We start from the raw sequence: 22,406 nt of genomic DNA, 5'->3' as shown, positions 1-22,406 counted from the left end.
AGCCTTGGAATGTCTCAGTGGTCTGAATTATTTTGCTCATTACAATTTGGAGATTGCCTTTCCTCCTTTGAGGCCCCATTATTCAAGACCAGCCCTGGATCTTCCCTAACATGAGATTTTCTAGAGGCTTAACTTCCTCAGGTGTCTTTCTCACTTTGGGTCAAGCCTATGAGAATTCCTCCTGCCAAGCCCCAGGTGAGGAATCTGAGATCAGTCATGCCTGGGAATCAAGAAGACAAGAGCCTGTTTGCCCAGGATACTCAAGACTTCCTTGTGAGCTATTGGTTTTCCATGGTTACTAGCTCTGGTGTCTTTGCAACTGATGTCCCAGAAGCTTGATTAGCAGTAAAAGGTTGCTTGCTTTCCCCATGGGAGAGGAAGGAGAGGATGGGAGGAAGGAGGAAGAGAGTGCAAATCTGGAAAGAAAAGAAAATTTAATTTAGCAAGAAGTGATCAGTCTTTACTTGGAAGGATTTGCAGGTTACATATGTCTTCCCAAGATGTGCCCATTACCTTGGACTTTTTGGTCTAGTTGAAGGATGAAATTCTAGGGCATCCTTTGACTCCAGCAGGAGTGACTGGGGCACAGGGTGCCTTCTGGAGATGAGCTGTCAGGAGAAGGGTGCCAAGGGGACCTTCCTCCTCCCCTCCCTCCTACTCCCAGAAATTCAGGCCATCTGCCCTCCTCTGGTGAATTTTCTCACTCTCTCATTTTAATCTCACCATGCCTCAGTCTCCCAATTTGTAAAATGTGGGATCAAGACCAGCTGTCCTCCGAGCTTTCTTCCAGCTCTAGATCTATGAACTTCGGTCCTTTGTCTCTCTCCCCATAGGCAGTGGTGTTGCCACCCAGCTCCCAGAATATCTTCCCCACAGCAGATGTCCCGGACCATGCCCACTATACCATTGGTGCTACCATCCTGGCTGTGGGCTTCACAGGAGTGCTGGGGAACCTGTTGGTCATCTACACATTCTGCAGGTACTTGGCCCTGGGCACCCAAGGGAGCTGGGTTCACACTCAGCAGGGAGAGTGGAGAGAAGATTCATGTGATGCTCAAACTAGCCAGGGTGTGAGGATGACTCATTAAGAACAATGAAGGAGACTTCCCAGGCCATGGGAATGGCCAACAGGGGTGGTGGGCAGAGAGCTCAGAGCAAACTGCTGAAGGGCAAATTCAAGTGTGCTGTCAGAGAAACATCTTAACAATTAGATTTGGGATGGAATCTCTCTGAAGAGATGAGTTTCCCCTCATTGGATGCCTTCAAACAAAGGCTCAATGATCAGTGGTGGATGTATTGTAAGGAGAATGCTTTCCTAGGTATAGATTGGACTAGATGGCCACTGGGGTCTCTTCTGAATTGGAAATTGGGTGATTTTATGGCATTTCAATGCCTCTGGTCTATAGCAGGAGCAGCATATGTTTCTTTGGGTAGCAGGGGGAATCTTCATTGCCCCCTCTCAAAAGTTCTCTTACACTAATTTACACTAAACACACACCCACACAACTGAAAGACCCTTTCAGTCATTACCTCATTCTTTGGTGGGGAATGAGTTTCTCAGTCACTTTCCTCCTTTACCTGAGAGGCAGAGAAGCATTAAGGAACTGGAAGGGGTCCTGGAGAGGATTCCTTGAATGGGGAAGGGGGTTTGAAAGGCGACTACAAGAAGAACCAAAGACAATTATCTTATTGCTCTGCTGGTGAAGAATTGGCAAATGAATGGAATTCATTCCAGTCCCATCCCTTCAAAGGTCTTCTTTAAGCCAAACTTTCTTAAGGTCAGTCCCAACTATTCTAAGAAAGATCTTTAAACTGACCCCCTTCTAAGGGTAGCCAGCTGTGCTAGTGCTAGCCCAGAGAACCAAACTCTTGGAACTCCGAGTTCTAGTTGGCTTTGATATATTTCCATTTTCTGTATAATCTATTGGATCCAATACCGCCCATGCTCCCTCCTCATGCGAATCCATTCCTTCACTGACATGGTGAAATCCTCTTGCCTAAAACATCAGGGTTCTGGGGAAAGGGGTGAGAAAGTTCAATTATTGGTTTAGACTAAGCCAATTTCCTCTGGGTTACAGAGGAAAGAGTACTGAACTTGGAGTTACAGGACCCAAGTTTGAATCTCTCATGTTTCCTCTGTGCCCTTTGATCACATCTCTTCGAGACAGCTTCTTCAGATGTAAATGAAGGGTTTGAAATAGATGATGCCTAAGACCCATCTATCTCTGAATCTTCACTCCTTTTATTTTCAATTTATTATTATTTTCACATTCTTTTCTTTTTAAATGTTAAGTTTTATATTCTCTCCCTCCCTCCCACCCACTGAGGAGGCAATCAATATGATATACATGTGATATCATGCAAAACATATTTCTATATTACCCATATTTTTTAAAAAAGAAAGAAAAACAGTTAAATTTTACTTTAATTTTCATACAGAGTTCATCAGTTTTCTCTCTTGAGATTGAAAGCATTTTTTTTTTTGTCATGAGTCTTGTGGAATTGTCTTGGATCATCATATTGATCAGAGTAGAAAAATCTTTCACATTTGGTCATCATTACATTTCTGTTACTGTCCACAACGATCTCCTGGTTCTTCTCCCTTCAGTTTGCATCAGTTCATATAAGTCTTGCCATGCTTTTCTGAAGCTACTCTCCCCCCATCTCCAGTACTTCATTACAATAATATATATGAACAATTTATTCAGTTATTCCCCAATTGAAGAGCATCTCCTCCATTTCCAATTCTTTGCTATCACTAAACAAAAAGCTGCCATAAACATTTTTGTACATTTAGATTCTTTTCTTTTTTCTTTGGTCTTTTTGGGATACAGACCTATTAGTATTGTAGGATCAAAGGGGATTTATATTATATTATATTATATTATATTATATTATATTATATTATATTATATTATATTATATTATATTATATTATATTATATTATATTATACTATATTATATTATATTATATTACCCTTTGAGTCTGGTTCCAGATTGTTCTCCAGAATGGTTGGATCAATTTACTACTTTACCAACATTTATCAATGTACTTATTTTCCCTCATTTCCTCCAGCATCTGCCCTATCTAATAAGTATGAGGTGGAATCTCAGAATTGTTTTAATTTGCCTTTCTCTAATCAATAGTTATTTAGAGTTTTTTTCTTGATTATAAATAGATTTGATTTTTTCTTTTGAAAACTACCTGTTTATGTACTCTGTCCCTTTATCAATTGAGTGATGGCTCTTATTTTTATAAGTTTGACTCATTTCAATACTCAGTATATACTTGAGAAGTGAGTCTTTTATCTGAGAAACCTCTTATAACATTTTTTGAAATTGCTTCATTGTCTATGGTATCTTTTAGCAAAATATAGTTTCCCTAATTATCCTTTTTTTTCTTTTGGTTGTTCAGTCATTTTTAGCTGTGTGGCTCTTTGTGGCTCTCTGGGATTTTCTTGGCAAAGATATTGAACTGGTTTGGGATTTCATTCTCCAACTTATTTCATAGATGAGAAAACTGAGGCAAACTGGGTTAAGAAACTTGTCCAGAGTCCTGTAGCTAGTAAGTGTCTGAAGCTGGATTTGAACTCATGAAGATGAGCCTTCCTGACTCCAGGCCCTACATTCTATCCATTATACCACTTTGTTTCATATTATCCCTTTTAATTAGGTCTAGCTTTCCTTTTGTTTTGTCTGAGATCACAAGTGTTACTTCTGCCTTTTTTAGTTAGCTGAAGCATATTAGATTTTGCTCCAGTCTTTTATTTTAATTGTGTGTGTCTTTCTGTTTCAAGTATGTCTCTAGTAAACATTATATTGGAGGCAGCTGTGTGGCTCAGCTGATTGAAAGCCAGCCCTAGAGATGGGAGATCCTGGGTTCAAATCTGCCCTCAGACACTTACCCCCATTGCCCAGCCCTTCTTCTGCCTTGGAACCAATACCAAGTATTGGTTCCAAGAGTTTTATTTTTTAATTCATTGTTGGATTCTGTTTTCTAATTCATTCTACTTTCTGTTTCCATGTCATGGGTTAGTTTATCCTATTCACATTATTTTTTAAACCCTTATCTTGCCTTAACATTGTCTATTGAGTGGTATAAGGGTGGTAAGGGCTAAGCAAACGGTGTTAAGTTACTTGCCTAGTGTCACGTAGCTAGGAAATGTCTGAGGCCAGATTTGAACCCAAGACCTCCTGTCCATAGATCTGACTCTTTATCCACTAAGCTACCAAAGTGTGTTCATCCCATTTACATACATAGCTATAACTAACTGTGTATTTCCCTGTATCCCATTTTTTCTGTTTCTTCTTTCTTTTTGCCCTATTTTTTCAACAGTTTATTTTGCTCCTAATCACTGTCTCCCTTAATAATAGTCTCCCTTTTATCATTTCTCCTCTCTTTCTCTTGTCCCTTTCCCCTCCTGTTTCCATGTTGAGTAAGTTATATTTCTATACACAACTGAATGTGTACATGTATTCTTCCATCTTCAAACCAATTATAATGAGAAGGAGATTCAAGAAGTGTTCACCTACCTCCTATTTTCCTTATCCCTTAAAAGCTATTTCTTTTATGCCTCTTTAATGTGAGAAAAAATTACTTACCTTACCACTCCCTTCCCTCTTCATTTTTAGAGATAATTCCAACAAAATCAACTAATATCCATGCTTTCTGTTTATTTAAGTTGCTTTTAGCTATTTTAATAATGATAAAATTTCTTGGGAACTATATGCATTATTTTCCCATAGAATGTAAACAGTTTAACTTCACTGAGAACCTTACGACTAATCTTTCATATTTACTTTCTTATGTTTCTGTTGAGTCTTGAATGTAATGTTTGAATGTAAATCTTCTATTCAGTTCTCATCTTTTCATCAGAAATGCTTGAGAGTCTTCTGTTTTATTAAGTCTCAATTCCCCTACTTAAAGGATTATACTCAGTTTTTCTGGGTAGATTATTCTTGATTATACTCCTGGCTCCTTGACCTTCTGGAATAGCTTATTCTAAACCCTCTGCTCTGTTAATGTGCTAAATCTTATGTGATCTTGACTATAGCTCTACAATATTTGAATTGTTTCTGGTGGTTTGAAATGTTTTCTGCTTGACCTGGGAGCTCTGGAATTTGGTTATGCTATTTCTGGAAGTTTTCATTTTTGGATCTCTCTCAGGAGGTGATTAATGGATTCTTTTAATTTTTACTTTACTCTCTGATTCTAAGATATTGGAGCAGTTGTCTTTGATAATCTTTTGAAATGTGATGTCTAGTTTCTTTTTTGGATCATGGCTTTCATATACTCTAATAATTCTTAAATTATCTTTCCTTGATCTATTTTTCCAGGCCAGTTGTTTTTCTAATGAGATATTTCCCATTTTCCCCATTTTTAAAATGCTTTTTCTTTGTTTTATTGTTTCTTGATGTCTCATGGAGTTATTATCTTCTACTTGTCCAATTCTGATTTTTTAAGAAATTATTTCAGGGGAAGCTGGGTAGTTCAGTGGATGGAAAGCCAGGCCTAGAGACAAGAGGTCCTAGGTTCAAATCTGGCCTCAGACACTTCCCAGATGTGTGACCCTGGGCAAGTCACTTGACCCCCATTGCCTAGCCTTTACCACTCTTCTGCCTTGGAACCAACACAGTATTGATTCCAAGATGGAAGGTAAGGGTTTTTAAAATAAATAATAAAGAAGAAATTAAAAAGAAGAAATTATTTCCTTCAATGAAATTTTGTACCTCTTTCCCCATTTGGCCAATTCTGTTTTTTAAAAAGCTCTTTTCTTCAGAGAATTTTTGTGACTCTTTTATTAAACTGTTAATTCTCTTTTCATAATTTTCTTGCACCACTCTTATTCCCCCTACCCCCCCATTTTTCCTCTACCACTCTTTCCTTTCTTTAACTCTTCTGGGAATTCCTGTTACACATGGGTCCAATTAACATTTTTCTTTGTCACCTTATTTGTAACTATTTTTACATTGTTTTCTAAGTTTGTCTTGGTCTTACCTGCCACAATAGTAGCTTTTTATTATCAAGTTCTTTTTTGTTGTTGTTGTTTACTTATTTTTTAGCCTACTTCTTTACTTTGAACTTTATGTTAAAGTTGAACTCTGCTCACCAGAGGTGAGGACACACTGCTTTATACTTCTGGCTTTTTCATACTGCTGTTTTCAGTTATGAGGGTCTGCAAGTTTTTGTTGCTTCAAAGGTGGTGTGATTTGGGGAGAGATATAGTCACTGCTATCTTGGTCTGTGCTCTGGTCTCTACCCAGGAAGAACACTGCTCCTCTGTAGCTGGTATTGCTCCCCTGTAGCTATAAGTATTAGCACTCTTTTTGCCTTGGAACTGTGACCCAGAATTGTATATGGTCAATAGAGTTGCCAATCAGTATTAGCTTACCTGGTGCCAGCAAAGGGTACCCCTTTATCTCTTTCTGACTAGTTGTCTGACCTCCTTATGATCTCTGGGCTGAACACTCCCAAAGCAACTGCTTCTATGTGTGTGAGCTCCAGATAGATTTCCACCCCAGTGTCATAAGCTTCTCCTACTGACCTCCTTAGTTTTCTTAGGACAGAAAAATGCCTTACCTTGACTTTTTGTTGACTCTGTAGCTCCAAAATTTGATTTAAGGCATTATTTTAAAGTTGTTTGTAGGGGAATGTTGAGAGAGTTCAGCTTGGTTGCCTCTAATCTAACATCTTGGCTCCTACATCTGCAATCCTCTGAATTTATTGCCCAATATTTGGCTAAGAACAGGCTTCATTGAGAAAAAAGCTCCATATCCCCACCCAATTAGACTAAATGTCAGAGGCAATTCTTTTGTTTTTTTTTGGAAAATTTTATTTAATTAGTTAATTTAGAATATTTTTCCATGGTTACAAGATTCATGTTCTTTCCCTCCCCTTCCTCACCCCTCCCATAGCCAACTCATAATTCCACTGGTTTTTACATGTCATTGATCAAAACCTATTTCCATAGTATTGACATTTTCACTAGGGTGATCCTTCAGAGTCTACGTCCCTAATCATATTTCCATCGACCCATGTGATCAGGCAATTGTTTTTCTTCTGTGTTTCTACTCCCACAGTTCTTCCTCTGAATGTGGATGCTGTTCTTTCTCAGAGGCAATTCTAAGACCAAGTTGTGACCAGCTGAGATGACTTAGCTGTGGAGTTTGAGATCCTGTAAGATCTGAATGGAAAGCTTACTTTTTTGATTATAACAAATAAGGGGTTAACTTAGATACTTCTGCCATAGGAGGAAACAAGAGAAAAAAAAACAGTCAAAAAGGGAAGCCATTTATTCTCTTCCTGGGACCACCATCAGTCCCTAACCAGCTATCTTCTCACAAACTGCCCAATGTTGGCTGAAAATACCCCACCTTGGATAGAGTCTAATAGGCAAGATAGCTAGAGTGAAGTCTTAAAGCCTCACCCCAGCAGCTTTGGTAAGTCTATTACAGGTAGACTATGTCAAAAGGGGCAGAAAACTTCTATGTTATCCCATATGAAGTGGAAAAAGTTTCCCAGATAAGACTGACCCAAATCCAGCTAATGCACAGGATACCTTACCTTTGGTTTCTTGGTCATTTGAACACAAGGGATAGCTAATTCATCTATCACTGAGCAAGTCTTCGAAACCCCAAACTAGTCAAGAGTTCCATCATGGACCAAAGCTGGAAGAAGTAGAATTTAAATTTAAAGTACTTGTGTGTTCCCACCGGCCTTCCCTCTGCCATTCTGCCCTCCTCATGAACCAATTGAATAAGTAAAAAGTACTTACTCAGTGCCTTTTATGTGTCCTTATGTGCATACTAGGCCAGAGAGAGTCTATGAGGAGGGAAGAAGGGATCTGTGCCCCGTGCTGTCCTCATTTCTCTCCTTCTTTGTATTTTCTCTGTGCCCTACTTCTACCTACCTCCATAAAAATCTCTAGGGGCAGGAATCAGAGCATTACTATCTGACATGTTCTCATCCCTTCTATTTTGACCCAGAGGTGAATAAATCCCTTTTTATGAAGTATCATTGCATAATGAAGTGAGAACTAGACTTGAAGGCAAAAAAATGAAGGAATTAATGAAAAAGCACTAATTAATTAAGTAATTAATTATGTTCCAGGCCCAGTACTAAATTCTGGGGATATAAATATAAGCAAGAAAAATAGTCCCTGACTTCAAGGAGTTTATATTCTAACAGGAGAAGACAATATATGTAGAGGAGCGGTGACCAAGAAGTAGTATTCTGGATGGAGAAGTCACAGGGATGAAGATAGGAATCATAGGGCAATGGATTGATGGGCCCTTTCTTTAAAAAATATCTCTTAGAACCAATTCCTCTCAGCTGACAATTTATTTCCATGGTATTGATTTGGTTCAAGTCTTCCCTTGACACATGCTGGCTGTGTGAACTTAAGTCAATCATTCAATCTCTCAATGTTCCAGGGAACTCCCTGATTATAATTATGTTGCAGAGAGAATTGGGATCTGCATTGGCAAAAGGATGTTCCTCATTCAGAAGTTCCTTAATCAAAAAATTTACAGAACCACTTCTTGACCCTGTGTTTTGATTTTAGTTATATGTGTGGTGAATAATTTCAGCCAATCTGAAAGGAAACAAAGAGGCAAAGCTCCAAGCTAATGACAGGTTTATTGAGACTGGTACCTTCTCCCCATCCATTCTAAATAGACCTCCTGCCTACTGAGATCTAGGATGGTGGTTGAGTATTGGGGTGGGATCTTGAATCATGTAATGTTAGGATATAAAACAAGGAGAAAAACTCTTTTTCATTTGTCTTGGGTTGGGAAGAAAACCTAATGTTTGAGCTTTGCTGAAAGACACCAATCAAAAAGAGACCTGTGTTCTGTAAACATCTATTTCTGGTTTCGATGTTGAGCGTTATTGGTTTAAGAGATTTGTGGTGGTAAACAGAAATGAATTCTGCCAACAACTAGAAGGGATTAGTAATAGACATTTTAAAGAAAGGCTCCACTAGGGGTAGCTAAGTGGCTTAGTGGATAGAGCACCAGACCATAGGAGCTCCTGGGTTCCAATCTGGTCTCAGACTGATAATGCCCAACCCTGGAGCCAGAAATAGAACAGTTTACAGAACACACCTCTTTCTGAAAATAAGTTTTTATTGCTACCATTTGTTTTTATAATCTATCTCTATCCCCCTGAATCCCTCTCCTTACCCCTGCCCAATCAATCAGCAAACATTTATTAAATACCTCCTGTTTGTTAGGTGCTTTGCCCAGAGAGCTGTCTCTTATAATAAGGAAGGAAAAAAGGTTCAAGAAGATTAGCCAGCATGTTATCAAACATTCTGATGTGGTCCAGTGGTCTACAATCATGGTCTCCCACCTCAGTAAAGGAATGGGAGCGGGGGAGTCAGCTTGTGAGCTCATCTTTGGAGCCAAGTTTCCATTTTGTCATTTTGTTGCTTTTTTTCCCCTCCTTATATTGCTGCGCCCATTGTGCAAATTATTTTCCTAGTTGTGCATACTATCCTTTGCATCAGTTTATATCCATCTTTGCATGCTTCTCTTTGTTTGGCAGAGCCATTGTTTTCTCCAATGTAATGATATCAAGCTGATCTAATGACTTAGCTGAGGGTTCCTCCTGCCTGGGTGTGGCAAGTTAGGCAAAATAATGATGAATGAGAGACAGCTTTTGTATTCAACCTGCAGCACAGGGTTTCACAGAGAAACTGCTTCACCTTGGCTGAGGCTTGGCTTTATTTTATACCATCATGATCACACGTCTACTTGGCACACAGTTTCATTCTCAACATACATGTTTCCTTAGAAACTAACAACATACGCGAAGTCTAAGGAGATAGTCAACAAAATATTGTTTCTAAGTGCAGGGTCAGAGGGTAGAATCAACATGACCAACCATATAGGTTGGGGAATTCAGAGCACAGATTTTCCAGAAGTGTTTATGCCTAGAAAAGAGGGTACTATATAAGTGGGTATATAAGAATACTTAGGTTTAATTATGAAAGTGGGATCTCCTGGTAATATTTTGGGGGGGGGCAGAGTGGGACATCTTTATTAACCCTGCAAGCATGTTGTTCTCATCTATTTTTCCTGGGGCTAAAGAAGAATAACAATCATAGCAATTCCACTAATAAGGGGCTATTAATAAGGAAAGTCACTTGGGGGGGGGGGTTCAGTGTGGATGTTTCCATCCTTCCTGGGGGCTTCTTTGCAGCCCCCAGTTTCCATGTGTGACCGTGTCAAACAGTGTGGTCTTTGATGTTTCCCAGCAGATATCCTATTATGTTCATGAATCAGTTTCTTTAACTAATCCCTAATTGATAGGCATCTATTTTGTTTCCCAGAATACAGGTTTCTTATATTAATCAATTAACAAGCATCTATTAATCACCCATTATATTCCAATCACAGATAGGTCAGGTTGTGTAGTGGATAGAGTACTGAGCCTAGAGTCAGGAAGATTCCACTTCCTAAGTTCAAATTCAGACTAAATAAATACTATGTGATCCTAAGAAAGTCAATTTACCCTGTTTGCCTCAGTTTCTTCATCTGTAAAATGAACTGGAAAAGGAAATGGCAACTTACTCTTGTATCTTTGCAAAGAAAACTCCCCAAAGCGGTTAGACATGATTGAAAATTACTGAATAAAAACAAATTGGCTAGTTGCTGGGGATACAAAGATATGAATGAAATGGTCCCTGCCCTCACAAGCTTATATTCAATCAGTAATGGAAGTAGAACATCACAGATTGACTTAATTAGTGTTGGTTAAGGGGAACTGATGACAAATCTCTACATTTCATTCCTAAGACATTGACTTTACCAGCTGTTGTGATTATTCCAGGGAATCTCATCCATTTGCCCAGGAGGATGATAGGTAATTAGGGAATCCCTGGCCATCCTTGGGTGAAGAGAATGGTCTCTGCACTTAATAATAGGAGTAACCATAATAGCATTTACACAGCACTTAAAGGCTTATATATATGCTCTTATCTAATCCTTAGCACCTTGTGAGATAGGTACTATTATCATCCCTATTTTACAGATGAGAAAAATGAGGCAGGTCAAGGTTAGATGACTTGCCTGGAGTCACATAGCTAATAAATGTCCAAAGTCAAAGATAAACTCAGATCTTCCTGTCTCCAGGTCTAGCTCTCTACCCATTCCACCACCCAACTGCCTCTACTTCTCTAGGTAACCTAAACATAATGATACATCTACCTTGAATGGTGAGTCTCCTTTTCTCTGAGGATCCATTAACCTAGGGTCCATTAACTCTTGCTTTTAAAAATGCTTTAAAAAGTTTTCTATTTCAGCATCAACAGTTTCCTTTGTAAACCCTATGTGTTTTATGTTATGCATTTAAAAACATGGTTCTGAGAAGTCCATAGGCTTCACCAGAGAAACCGAGGAGTCCATGACCCCAACAAAGTGAAGAATCTCTGCCTACGGGAAAGCAAAAGAGGCCATTTCCCCCTAAAGGCCTCCAAAAATCTGCTTTTCAATAACTTGACCTCCGCAGGAGCCACAGCCTACGCACACCAGCCAACATGTTCATTATCAACCTTGCCATCAGCGATTTTTTCATGTCCTTCACCCAAGCCCCAGTATTCTTTGCCAGCAGCATGTACAAACGCTGGATCTTTGGAGAGAAAGGTAAGAGGGACAGCAGCCAGAAGACAGACTGGGCTGGGGTTCTTGTGCTTCCTTTGGCTCAATGAGTCATTATTAGCATTATCAGGTACCTATAGTGGGTGGTATTGTCCTATGAGTCTTAGGAAAGGGATACAGAAGAGTCTGACAATCCTCTGGGTCCTATCCTCCATTCCAAGATGAACAACCCTGTTGCCAATGGCATTAGTTCCAAACTCCTCCTCTACCTTATCCTTCAGCCCTCACAGCATCATAGGATCATGGATTTGGGACCAGAAGGACTATCAAGAATAATCTAATTCAACCCTCTCATTTTCCAGGGGAGGAAACTGAGTCCAAGAGGGGGGTAATAGGACCATAGAATTAGAGACAGAATGGACTTTGGGTGTCATCCAGTCCAACACCTCTCTTAGGAAACTGAGGTTTAGGAAAGTTAAGTGGCTGAAATTACTTAACTTTTTATATAAGTAAAAAACAGAATCAGGATTTGAACTCAGGTTTTATGACTCCAAAGAAAATATTCTTCCCCCTCATACCATTCTGTATCCTTGAGGTTCCTAACACACTCTCCTACCTAACCAGTATCCCCACTGTTCTGCAAATATATTATGCCCATTGTTGTTTTTAATATATTTCATTTTGGGGGAGGGCAGCTGGATAGCTCAGTGGATTGAGATCCTAGGTTCAAATCTGGCCTCAGATACTTCCCAGCTGTGTGACCCTGGGCAAGTCACTTGACCCCCATTGCCTAGCCCTTACCACTCTTCTGCCTTGGAACCAATTCACAGTATTGATTCCAAGATGGAAGGGTAAGGGTTTAACATATATATATATACATATATATATATTTTCAAAATAGATGTAATAATTTTTAACATTTGTTTTTTAAAATTTTGAATTCCCAGTTCTCTCCCTCCCTCCCTTCCTCCCTCCCCTTAGAAAGTAAGTAATTTGGTCTAGGTTGTAGATGTGTGATCTTTACTATGCTCATTGTTACTTCTAGTCATCCATTCCTAGAACCTTTCCCCTCTTTTCCCCTCATCCTACCTATCTTTCAGGATCCAGACCAAGTATCAACTCTTCCAGGAAAGCCTTTCCTGATTACTTCAGCCAATAATAGTCTCTTATTCTACATCTTTGCAGCACTTGGAGTCTCTCTCTCTCTCTCTCTCTCTCTCTCTCTCTCTCTCTCTCTCTCTCTCGCTCTCTCTCTTTCTCTCTCTCTGTCTCTCCCTCCCCCCCCTCACACACACATCTTCCTCCTTGATTATATTGTTCTTTGGATTATCAGCCTGTGTTTGATTGTGAATTCCTTGAGACCCTGGATCCTTCCCAGCATCCAGTACAGGACAGGTATTCAACAAAAAGACAAGATGGTAGAATGGTAAGAACTCCTGAATAGGAATCAGACCCCTTGATCAAGCTTTAGACTCTCTCCTTCCAAGCCACATGATGTTGAACAAGTGACTGAAGTTCCCTAAACCCCAGTTTCATCATCTGTAACTGACAGGATAGGTGAGGATCAAATGGGACAATATGTGGGAGCAAACAGAAGGTATGCTTTAACACTAAGAAAACTGGCTGAGAGGGTGATGAAGGAAAACAAGAGAGCCAGAGACTGGCAAAAACAAAATGTGCTGTTTTACTAGGGTTTGGTTTATTTTTTAAAATGAGAACAGAAGTTTCTTGCATTCAGGGTCCATGTTTATTAGGGTAGTACAATAGAAAGAGTATTGGCTTTGGAGTCAAAGGACCTGGGTTTGAATTCTTCCCCTGTCACTTGGGTAAATTTGGGCAAGTTCTAAATCTCCCTGGGCCTCAGATTCCTGATGGCTAAAATGACTCAATGGACTCTAAAGATCTCTCCCAACTCTAAATAGATGATCCTTTGAGCCACTGCCCTTCCTTTATCTTCTCTAGCAAAGTTGGGTAATAATATATGCTTGATCAATTGATAATTGATTTGGGAATGGGTTTTCTCCATTCATTTGCATGTAGCGTGTGAATTTTATGCCTTCTGTGGGGCTCTCTTCGGCATCACCTCCATGATAACGCTGATGGCAATTGCCCTGGACCGGTACTTTGTCATTACTCGCCCTCTGGCCTCTATTGGTGTGATTTCAAAGAAGAAGACTGGCTTCATCCTCCTGGGAGTCTGGTTGTACTCTTTGGCCTGGAGCCTTCCACCCTTCTTTGGATGGAGTTGAGTATGTTTGTCTGATCCTTTCCTTCTTCCGTGGTGTCAGCTCATGAGGAGGGCATGGTAGGAGGGGCACAAGAAAAGAGGAGCATCCATGCTAGATAATGGAAAGAGATCCATTGGAGGGAGATTGTTGCCTAGCAATGAACCTTGAAGATGGGTAGCCCATTGGGTAAGAGGTTCTGCTAAAGGGAATGTGACTTTGCCTAAAATTGGATGGAAATTTGGAAGAGAATGAGTTAAGAAGGAGGTGGATGAGACTGGGTCTGATGAGTGGAGGGTCAGGATAGAAGGTTGGTCAGAGGAAGATTGGAGAAGGTTCAGTTATAGGATAACGTGGCCTGGAGGTAGATGGACTTTCTGAAACAATCTCTCCCTCCAAGGTGCCTATGTTCCTGAGGGGCTGCTCACATCTTGTTCCTGGGATTACACAACCTTCACGCCATCGGTCCGGGCGTACACCATGCTGCTTTTTTGTTTTGTCTTCTTCATTCCCCTGATTGTAATCATCTACTGCTACATCTTCATCTTCAGAGCCATTCAGGACACCAACAAGTGAGCTTCCTGGGGCAGCCCCGTCTAGGTGCTGGGGCAAGTGGGAACAGGGAGGGGTGGAAAGGACATGACTTTGAATCTGCTCCCTGTTCTTTCCTACTTGTATGATCTCAAACAAATTACCCGACCTGTTTCTTCTTCTGCAAGATGAGAAAGTTGGATCAGGTGATGGATAGCATCCCTTCCAGCCTTATATATTCTGGTCTTAGTAGTAAATGGGTTCTTTGCCAAGAAAACTCCAAATGGGGTCATGGACTGAAACAACTGAACAACAAAGAAGTCCAGAGACCTCAGTTCTCATTTATTCACTACTTCCTTTCTGGCCCTGTTTTTCCATGTAGAAAATTGAAAAATCAGTCCAAGTCTTATCCATTTCTTAGGGATGTTGTAAAGACAAATAAGAGTGGAGACACGAATGTGCTCTGGAAATGGAGAGGCTGCCTGGGGGAATGGTATTTGTGTTCAGTGTGGAGCAGCTCATAGAAAGTTGCCCTTTACCAGATAACATCAATCTAACAACTTTGCAGCTATTGGGGACAATTCCCTTCTCTCCAGGGCGCAGAGCCATCTGGCCCCATTTATTATATGTTGTTGGGTCTTTTTTTTCCTACAAAGAGTTGTCCATTATCATCATCACCTTATCCTCCCCTCCCCTCTATGCCCACAATAGCCTTTGGGCTGATGGACCAATCCCAGGAGTAGTTCTGGGAGAAACGACTGTGTTTCCATGCTTGTTTCCCTAGGGCTGTTCACAGTATCGGATCTGGTGAGAGCACGGCATCCCCAAGGCACTGTCAAAGGATGAAGAATGAATGGAAGATGGCAAAGATCGCCCTGGTGGTTATCCTCCTTTATGTGCTGTCCTGGGCCCCCTATTCCACCGTGGCCCTGGTGGCCTTTGCTGGGTAATTATTGAGAAGGAAAGGTCTCCCAGGGTCAACTCTGCCACCCTTACAGAGAATTTAGGTTCTCACAGTAGGAAAGGATGGACAATCTTCTAATTCAGTGCAAGTCCCTTCCTGTCTCACTAAATACTGGCTTCATGAGGATAACGATCAAATAAATGCTAGGAATCTGTGTTTTCTATACTACCCTGGTGGACGAGGTTCCCTGTCACTAGAAAATGAATTTCCTGGATGGAGAGCATTGGTTGTAGGCTAACTGTGGGGGAGCCAATAGGATGCTAGACTTGAGTTGGGAAGACCTAGACTGAAATCCCTCCTCTGGCGTCCAATCGCTGTGTGACCTTGGGTAAGTCTGAATCCCTCTTCATGTCCTTGTATATAAAATGAGGGACTTGGGTCTAATGGCTCCTCTGGCCCCTTCCAGTTCTCTTAAAGTGATAATCCCATGACATGGAAAAGGTTTCAAGGTCTATGGTTGGGGTTCTGAGGCTAATGAAGGACTGGGTCTCCTTCCTCAGGCCCTTATCTCTTTTCAGGTACCAATACTTGGGCCCACTGCTATAAGTAGAGAACTTGATGAGATGAATACCTTTGTAAGAGGTTGAAGTAGAGGCCACTAGGTGGATAAAGCACTGGATCTGGAGTTAGGAAGGCCTGAATTTGCATTAAGCCTCTGACACTTACTAGCTATAAGTCCCTGGGCAAGTCACTTCACCTGTTTTGGGCTCTGTTTTCTCAACTATAAAATGGGGTTAATAATTTCAGCCACCTCCAAGAATTCTGTAAAGATGAAAGGAGATATTTGTAGAGTTCTTTGCAAACTTTGATGCACTAAATAAATCTGATATAATATCAAAATAAATATGTAAATATTATATAATAATGTAAACATTAACAATAATTAGTCCAACTGGACACCAACACATTCTCCAGGAAGACTGCTGACATCACCATCACCCTAATTATCATTACTCCTTCACTAAAGTCCTCCTCCAATGTCTTGCCTGGCGCAGAGGTAGCCCTGAGTTTCTAAAGGCTACTCCAGCAGAGCCCAAGATATTTCTGGCAGGTCCTAACAATCCAGAAAAGTTTGGCATGTAAACCTAATGACAGACTGAATATCTTGACTATATTAGCTAAGCATTGAGAGGCTCATCCCTGGCATCAAGTCATACATTTTTCTGTAACATCAGTTTCAGCTCTGGTTTCTCCCCCTCCAGGTATTCCCACATCCTGACTCCCTACATGAACTCTGTGCCAGCCATCATCGCCAAAGCCTCTGCCATCCACAATCCCATCATTTATGCTATCAGCCACCCCAAGTACAGGTAAGCCCCATAGCTACACCTTCTCTTCCTTATCACCACTCACTTATATCATGCCCCATTTTAATTTTTATTTATTTATTTTTATACAAAAAATATTTATTGAAGCTCTTTTTGTGGTAGCAAAAAATTGGAAATGGGAGGATTATTCATCAATTAGAGAATGCATGCCCTATTTTTAAAAAGATACTTTATTTTCCCAATTACAAGTCATAACAATTGTCAGCATGTGTTTTCTAAAATTATAAGATAGAAATTATTTCCTCCCCTCCCTTCCCTGCCTCTTTCCAAAGATATAAGCAAGTTGATCTGGGTTACATATGTATTATCATGTAAAACACACTTCCATATTGGTCACTGTAAGAGAATACTCACATAAAACCAACCCCCCCAAATAAAAACATAAATATGAAATATGTGCTTTGTTCTGCATCCCAGCTCTGAATGTGGAGAGCATTCTTTGTTATAAGTCTTTCAGACTTGTCTAGCACCTTTGTTTTGCTGAGAATAATTAAGTCTATCACATTCAATCATTCCATAATGTTGCTGTACAATGTTTTCCTGGTTCTGCTTATTTCACTCTGCATCTATTTATGTAGGTCTTTCCAGCCTTTTCTGAAATCATTCTGCTCATCATTTCTTATTGCACAACAGTATTCCATCCATCATACACCACAATTTGTTCAGCCATTCCCCGGTTGGTGGGCATCCCCTCAATTTCCATTTTTTTTGCCACCACAGAAAGAGCTGCTTTGAATATATACATTTTTTTTACAAGTAGATCCTTTCCCCTTTTTTTATGATCTCTTTGGAGTACAGACCTAGTAGTGGTATTACAAGATCAAGGGGTAGGCACAGTTTTATAGTCCTGTGGACATAGTTCCAAATTGTCATGCTCTGTTCTTAATCAATTTTTCATGTCTTCCTGACAGAGTCCCAAAGACTAGTCCCCAGTTATACCCTGTGGGATTTCATTGCATTCAAGTTTGGGAAGTTTTTTTACTTGGATGGAGATACGGTTGACTTGTGCACATATATCTAGTTGCTCTGCTTTCTGTGTCCTTCAGGAAAATCTTGGGCACTGGGGCCATTTTTATTGTTGTTTAGTCATTTTTTTAGTTGATTTCAACTGTTTATGACCTCTTTTGGGGTTTTCTTGGCAAAGACACTGGAGTGATCTGCCATTTCCTTCTCCAGCTCATTTTATAGATGGGGAAACTGAGGCAAATGGGGTCACACAGCTAATAAGTGTCAAGACCAGATTTGTACTCAGGAAGATGAGTCTTCCTGATCCCAGGTCTGCTGTTCTATACACTTGTACCACCTGGCTGTCCATATTAAGCCATGAAAGGTCCTAGGCACAAGATGCACCCAAGGACTAGGCAGTCTTTATCCCTGGCTCAGCGATAGCGACATCCTTGCTAGCATTTCAGTCAGCTCTTTCTGATTCTCTCAGGGTCACTTATGGGAGAAGATGCTGAACCCTTGGAGTCAGGAAGTGTAGGACCCTGACACTCTGGCTAAGCATTTGCAGAGCTAATGCTCTGAGCAGACGAGAGCACTACATATTTCCAGTGGTTCAGCCTGAGCATGGTGACAAAGAAGAGCCCCTTTGCTGCATCCATGATAGGTTTTATGGCTTTTGTAACTACTTCCCTGAGATGTGGCCCCATATATCAGGGATGTCAACCAGAGTAACAGATAGTAAATTGGGAAAATCCGTCCAGTTGATTATTTTCCCCCCTGTGGAGGCACAAGATACATATATGCATGAACTCACACATACATGCACTCCCACAAGTCTGTCCCAACTTGAGACCATGTAGCTACCCTACCAAACCTAGATCTGAATCAGGAGTTAGGACTGAATGAAAGGCACCTAATGAGTGAATGAATCCAAATCTCAGCTGCCTCCAAGATGCTGAGAGAACCACTTGCACATAGACACGAGGCTCTGTCCAACCTCCAAGATAACAGATGCCCGGGGGGAAAAAATTCAAATTCTTGGCTTAGCAAGCAACAAAAATGATTCATTCAATAGTAGGCCTATTGTACCAGTTTGGCGGAAAGGGCAAGAGCCAGATTTGTTTTGTTTTTGATCCCAATTAAACTCCACAGTTAGAGCCTCATCTGCATTCAGTTTATCTTAGAAGACTTGCATTGCAGAATTCCTTCTCTCCATTTGAGACTCAGGCCCAACAAGATGCTCCCAGAATAATGACTATTTCTTGCCCTTCCAAGGCCAGAATGTAATCCTTAATCATCCAGCATCTGGAAAATAATATTTTAGCCCATTTGTGAAGATGGCTTGCCTGGTTGTGGCTCCTGCACATGCTACAGCTTCTTGGAACCACAGGGGAGACATCAAAGGTGGAAGAGCAGCCCTGAAAAGGTCTAGATAAGCTCTCACACCAGTGGTGCTAGTCCTTCCTGAATACCCATCCTCCCTAACCAGGTTTTGGGCCACAGACCTGTCAGTGAGTTAGGGGGAAGCATCTTCTTGTGGAATGGGCAGAAGGAAACAATTTGTTCCAATGCACATGAGAGTGGCTGAAGTAGAGCCAGGCCACTGACAATCATCCTGACTTTTGTCTTGCTACTGGAGTTTGATGAATCTAGAAGAGAGAGTGAACCTGATGACTTTGTGGAATTCTGTTTCACATAAATCAAGCACTTAAGTCAAGACATCACCCCACGATGCCATTGGTCTATGAAAACAAAGGATAGGCAACAGCAAAGAAATGATGGCCCCTTCAGGTGGTATGGTCAAAACATGGTGTCTGTATTTATATGAACATTCGTCCATTCCTTTCTTCTAGGGGATACATTGTGGAAAGAGTCCAAAATCTGTGTTTGACATCCACTATTTACTAGTTCTGTGATTATGGAAACGTTCCTTAAACTGCCCAGGCCTCAGTTTCTTCATCTGTAAAATGAGGGGGTGGTTCTAAGTGATTTCTGAGTTCCCTTTCAGCTCACACATGCTCTGATCTTGGGAAGGGATATGATATTTTGGGGGAGGTCTGGATACCCCTTCTCTTCCAGAGTGGCATCTCTGGATCATAGATATCATTGGATTTAGAGCAATAAGGGACTTAAGAGATTGCCTAGTCTGGCCCCTTCATTTTAGAGACGAGGAAACAGAGGCTCAGGGGGTTCAAGTGACTTACCCTCAGTCACATGGGCAGCAAGTTTCAGAGATGGGATTTGAACCCAGATACTCTGAATCCACCATGCTGTCTTCAAAGTTCTTCAGAGGGTTTGACAGGGGAAGGAGGGTGGGTGTCTCTCACCATTTTGGTGTCTTGCATGATGTGAAGGTCCATGATGACATGAACCATAATCAGTTATGTTTCTTCATCACCAGAATGGCCATTGCCCAGAACTTTCCATGCCTTAGGGCCTTGCTCTGTGTAAGGCACCCTCGCACTCGATCCTTCAGTAGTTACCGCTTCACCCGTCGCTCGACTATGACCAGCCAAGCATCTGACATCAGCTGGCTGCCCCGAGGAAGACGTCAGTTATCCTTGGGCTCTGAGAGCGAAATCGTGAGTGTTCTTCTTGCTCTCTGTGTTAATACCCCACAGGAGGCTCTGGGGTCTGATTATCTCAAAGGTCCCCATGGAGAAGGGGACTTCATGCAGAGATCACCCCTTCCCTCCTCTGGTAGCCCAAGCTGACTCAGAACTCCAAGTGTGTCTCAGAGATGACCTGAGTCACCGAATGTATTTGTGTGTCCAGCTCTGTACCCGACATCGTGGTAGGGCAGATTGAACTAAAAGCAGGTGAATCTGGTGTTTCTGGGTTCAGAAACATCTGACATGCTGGTTAGTGACATATCATTGACTTTTAAAAGGAAGGAATGAGAGACAGCCTGCATTCAGCTCCTTTATCTCCCCAGCATCCTTCCTTCTTCCCTCCTTTCTCAACTAGCCTCTTCTTGATTTCTAGTTGTTGTTCATTGCTCTGAAAATGTCTTTGGTGTGATTTATTCTTTCATTCTCCCCCAATGGGGTGTAAGCTTCTTGAAGGTAGAGACCCTATGTCCAGGGTTATGTGCATTACCCCGAGGCACCCTGGATGGATAGACCTTAGCATACCGCAGGGGCTCACCAAAAGCTGTCATTTAGCAAGCTGTCAGCCTCTCCATGTATCCTGCTCAGGACTAGCACTGGCCTCCAGCCTGTCCATTAGACCAAAATTCCAGGCATGGTTGAGAGACCGAACGAGACAAGGAAGCATTCCTGAGCGGCTTTTCTCAAAAAAGATTTACCTTCTGTCTTAAAATCAACACTGATTCTAAGGCAGAAGAGCAGTAAAGACTGGGCAATGGGGCTTCCCCATCAGCTTTAATCATGACTCCAAGAAACAACCCATTAGCCACATTGTCTGTAGATGGCGGCCCCTCTGGATCTTCCAGATCACCCAGCAGCAGGGCGCTCATCCAGACAAGTACACAGATACAAGGACACACACAGACTTACCCATGAACACATGCAAACATGATAAATTCATACATATGGACAAAATAAATTTCCAGACACAGATTTTTGCATATATGCACACTCATATTTAATAGATTCTGAAGTCAGAAGCCCTCAGATTTGAATTCTCCAATTTTTCCAGGGAAAACCTAGTGATTATTTTACTTGGGTTTGGGGGATCATACCAGAAGATCCTGTCGGTAAGGGAAGAAGGGCTGGGCCCAGAGAGAAGGGGAGACTTCCTCTACTCTTCGAGGGCACACACATCTCTCCTCCAGGAATGCTCAAATAAGGTGGCTCAGAACCCAGGAAGAGAGCCCAGAGAGATGACTTTTCTCCTCCTGGGTTCCTTTCAGGGTTGGAACAACATGGAGGCAGGTACCACAAGCCTGACCTCGAGGAATCAACAGGGGTCCTGCAGGATGGACCAAGAGACCATGGAAACAAGAGAGCTGGCAGCCATAGCCAAGGCCAAGGGCCGAAGCTGGGAGACTCTGGAGAAGGTGACTGGGGCAGTATGGTAACTCTAATAGTGTGGAACAGCACATAGGATAACAGATCTGGGTTCAAAGCCTTCCTCTGACACATTAACTGTGGGACCATAGGTAACCTCTTAATCTCTCTGAGCCTCAATTTATAAATCTATAAAGTGAGAGAGTTGGACTGGATATCCTTTAAGGACCTTTCCAGTACTAAGCCCAGGAGCCACAATTCTGGGTCTAAGGCCAGAAGAAAAGGGAAGAAGAAAGCTCCTGAGCTATAGGGGACCAGTGTCCTGCTTGAGGGTGTCTAGGCAGAGCCAGGCTGACGTGGTGGCTGAGCCCTCTGAACTCCCTAATTCCAGTAATCAATTGCTTACCAGGGCTTGACTCTAGATAGGCACAGAGATAGAGAAAGTCAAGTACGGCAGCAGAAGGAAGGCACGGAAGGGAAAACAAGAGAAAGGAGTACTTGTAGTGGAGAGAAAGGTCAAAATTGCCTTCAGTTGGTTCCTGAGGCAGGGGCCAACATCTCCAGGACTCGGGTGTCTTTTAGCTAAAGCAAATGTTAGTCAGCAGAGCTAGGAAGGTCCAGATGTCCAGCTCCTCCCTGGGGGTGATTGCCAATCCCTAACTAATCATTCATAACAACAACAACAACAATAATGATGATAAAATAAAATAGTTGACGTTTATATCAACTATTAAGGCTTTACACATAATTCTTGGATAATCTCTTACTTGCTCTTTACAGTTCCCTGAAGTTGATCGAGAATGCCTTAATTGTTATTACCTTTTTAGTTTTACAGATGAG

At 41.4% G+C, this 22,406-nt stretch overlaps 1 protein-coding gene across 1 annotated transcript in view; it reads left to right on the top strand.

Annotated features, from left to right (window-relative positions):
- Positions 1-22,406, top strand: part of OPN4 (opsin 4) — a 35,371-nt gene that overhangs the window by 5,228 nt on the left and 7,737 nt on the right. The window contains exons 2-9 of the mRNA XM_001377332.5: positions 834-979; positions 11,514-11,647; positions 13,643-13,846; positions 14,228-14,399; positions 15,143-15,304; positions 16,525-16,632; positions 19,997-20,177; positions 21,470-21,616. Coding sequence (XP_001377369.2) covers positions 834-979; positions 11,514-11,647; positions 13,643-13,846; positions 14,228-14,399; positions 15,143-15,304; positions 16,525-16,632; positions 19,997-20,177; positions 21,470-21,616 — 1,254 coding nt within the window. The remainder of the gene's footprint in view (positions 1-833; positions 980-11,513; positions 11,648-13,642; positions 13,847-14,227; positions 14,400-15,142; positions 15,305-16,524; positions 16,633-19,996; positions 20,178-21,469; positions 21,617-22,406) is intronic.

This window comes from Monodelphis domestica, chromosome 1 (genome assembly GCF_027887165.1).
Source record: "Monodelphis domestica isolate mMonDom1 chromosome 1, mMonDom1.pri, whole genome shotgun sequence".
Lineage (NCBI taxonomy): Eukaryota > Metazoa > Chordata > Mammalia > Didelphimorphia > Didelphidae > Monodelphis > Monodelphis domestica.
This window is presented reverse-complemented; position numbering and strand designations above follow the sequence as displayed.